We start from the raw sequence: 625 nt of genomic DNA on the forward strand, positions 1-625 counted from the left end.
TTCCCTTTGTCTACTCCCACAAGGTAGCGTAGGTTGGCGTGATCTGTGCGTACGGTGAAATGATGAAGCGCTACGTAGTCGCACCACTTCTCTACAGCCCACTTGACGGCGAAGGGCTCCCTCTCTCTCGTATCCCACTTTCTCTCCGCGTCTGTGAACTTCTTAGACGCGAACTCTAATGGGACCCCTCTGCCCTCTTGCACCTGCTCCAACACCGCGCCAATGCCAACCTCTGAGGCATCTGTTTCGATGATGAGCGGCGCTCCTGGAACTGGCTTGTGGAGCAACGACGCCCCGGCTACCGCCTGCTTCAGCCTCATGAATGCCTCTCCTCGAGCATCCGACCAGACGAACAACCTGTTCTTCTTGAGCAACTCGAACAGTGGGGCAGTGTACTCGGCGAACCGCGGGATGAAGGGTCGTAGGTACCCAACGGCTCCTAGGAAGCTCTGCAGTTCCTTCCTTGAGGTGGGGGCGGGGGCATTGAGAACGTTGCCTATCTTCCTCTCCTGGCACGCTATCCCTTGCCGCCCAATGTTGTGGCCGAGGTACTTTACTTCGGGCTTGAGCCACTCGCTCTCATCTAGCCTGAGATAGAAGCCTCTCTCTCTGCACAGTCGCAAGA

The 625-nt window shown here is 57.1% G+C and overlaps 1 protein-coding gene across 1 annotated transcript; it reads right to left on the reverse strand.

Annotated features, from left to right (window-relative positions):
• Positions 1–84: 84 nt before the first annotated feature.
• On the reverse strand, positions 85–320 carry GNI_242320 (Gag-pol polyprotein; the record flags this gene model as incomplete). Its single annotated transcript, XM_011136416.1, has 1 exon — positions 85–320. A coding segment is annotated over one exon (236 nt), but the record flags the coding sequence as incomplete, so codon positions are not given.
• Positions 321–625: the final 305 nt, after the last annotated feature.

The sequence above is a fragment of the Gregarina niphandrodes genome (genome assembly GCF_000223845.1).
Source record: "Gregarina niphandrodes unplaced genomic scaffold scaffold00822, whole genome shotgun sequence".
In the NCBI taxonomy this organism is placed as follows: domain Eukaryota; phylum Apicomplexa; class Conoidasida; order Eugregarinorida; family Gregarinidae; genus Gregarina; species Gregarina niphandrodes.